The sequence below is a fragment of the Buceros rhinoceros genome, unplaced genomic scaffold, assembly GCF_000710305.1.
Source record: "Buceros rhinoceros silvestris isolate BGI_N320 unplaced genomic scaffold, ASM71030v1 scaffold29998, whole genome shotgun sequence".
Taxonomy (NCBI): domain Eukaryota; kingdom Metazoa; phylum Chordata; class Aves; order Bucerotiformes; family Bucerotidae; genus Buceros; species Buceros rhinoceros.
Genome location: NW_010427903.1, coordinates 4,257 through 6,160, shown reverse-complemented (window position 1 = coordinate 6,160; position 1,904 = coordinate 4,257). Strand labels below are relative to the sequence as shown.

The 1,904-nt window shown below is 56.4% G+C and overlaps 1 protein-coding gene across 1 annotated transcript in view; it reads right to left on the bottom strand.

Moving 5' to 3' along the window:
• Positions 1-977: 977 nt before the first annotated feature.
• Positions 978-1,904, bottom strand: part of PSMD7 (proteasome (prosome, macropain) 26S subunit, non-ATPase, 7) — a gene marked incomplete at its 5' end in the record, with an annotated part of 4,959 nt that continues 4,032 nt past the window's right edge. Inside the window, one exon of the mRNA XM_010142093.1 lies at positions 978-1,462. Within this exon, the coding sequence (XP_010140395.1) occupies positions 1,024-1,462 (439 nt within the window). The remainder of the gene's footprint in view (positions 1,463-1,904) is intronic.

Sequence of the window (1,904 nt, the reverse complement as noted above, 5' to 3'; positions counted from 1 at the left end):
CAGGGGCTGGCAGGTGCTTTGTGCAAAGCTGCTGCCCCGGTACCTCCCTGGTGGGAGCAAAGCCGGTTCCTGCACTGGCGCGGAGCCGTTGAGGCTGTCAGAGCAGCGACGTGCCACCTGCCTGGCACCAGTGGGGGACAAGGTGCCAGGGGAGCACACGTCAGGACCTCAGTGGGGAACTGGAGCGCTGTTAGCGGTGTGTGGAACAGGCCTGTCATACTGCATTCGTCCTGAAAAACGCAGATCCATACGTGCACCGCAAGCCGGAGCTGGGACCCACCACTCTTCAGTGGGGCAGCACCACGCACCCCCTCCCCTGAGCACGAGCTCACATGGATATATGGCTATAGCCCAAGCACAGGGCTACAGACATACGGCTGGGGCTATTCTGTGGGCTATCGAAGGGGCTGGGGCTGCTCTGCCGGCTCTAGAAGGGGCTTGGGCTATTCTATATGTCATAGGTCTGTAGCCCTGTGCTATATGTCATGCGGACAGAGCATCACCTGGGCCAGGACTGTGGGTTCGTCTGCTTTAATTTTTAAAGTGCCAGGTAACAAAACAACCCACCCCCATCTTGTCACTGGCCAGCGAGAAAGGAGAGTTAACCCCCCCTAAATAAAAATGACGCTCCCCAGCACACGGCGGAGCTGGCAGCAGCCTCTTTGCTCGTCACTCCGTGGTGCTTCTGGACCTTCCTCCTCAGCTCAGGAGTTAACTGGTGCTAACGAGCGGGGTTGTCCCCAACCCTGCGTGTGGCAGAAGGTCTCAGCTCTGGCCTGTCCATCCCTGCGGGCCCACTGGTGGAAGGCAGAGTGTGGCACTGAAAAAAGAGACTAGATGTTCCCCCCACCCAAAGCCGCCCGCGTGGGGAGCGTGGCCCAGGCACGTTACGATGGACACCACCAGCAGATCCCACGGTGGAGGCAAGCAGAGCACGAGCCAGTTCGACAGGAGGAAAGAATCCAGCAGCAAAGGGATTTAGTTTACAAGATTTTTTAATTTACAATAAAAAAACTACACATTTTACTTTTTCTCCTTTTTCTCCTCTTTCTTGCCATCACTCTTCTCCTTGTCTTTCTCCTTCTCATCTTTTCTCTCCTTTTTACTTTCTTCTTTTTCCTGTCCTTCCTTCTTCTCCGCATCCCTGTTGGCAATCTTGTTGTTGATGAGGTTGTGCAGTGCGACCACGGAGCGGATGAGAGACGCCAGGTACACCACCACCATCTGGTCGTTGGTCTTCAGGTAAAAGGCCTTGACAAACTCCTGCAGGTTGACATCTGGCAGCAGGTTGAAGACGTCCTGGAGGTGGTAGATGATCTGGTGGTTGATGGGGAGTTTGCCCATGGCCACTTTCTCTAGGTAGCTCCTGATGTCCAGAAGCTTGGAGTTCAGTCCCTTCAAGCCATGGACCTGGTTGGTGATCCGCTGGGACAGTGTGCCCACCGTGGTGTCCTTGATGTCTCTGCAACACCCACAACAGAAAGAACCGGCATTAGGACGGTGCTATGTGTTCTCCCGCTCGCTTCGGAGCTCTTCCCAGCTGCAAAAGCAAACCCACGTGAAGCGCAGCTATGTACAGCCGAGCTCACGGCATCAGTTCACCGGCAAGAACAGCCCCACAGACACTACAGAGCGTATCTACACCATCCCGCTGCTGTGCCCTGGGGGGGTGGGGGGGGCCCCCTGTGTTCTCTGGAGGATCTGTGACACCAGTTAGAGGGGCAGAGAGCAATAAAGGGCAGGGTTTCTGGCTGGTGACGTGGTCTGTGGAGGATGGCTGCTCTCTGAGTGAGACCCCTCAGCAACGCTCCCGTTCCGTCCCGCCCTGAGGGGTGCAGTGGCTGGAAACCATTCTGCCGGTGCAATATCCCGCAGCTTTGCTGGACGTGAGCACGTAGCTCACG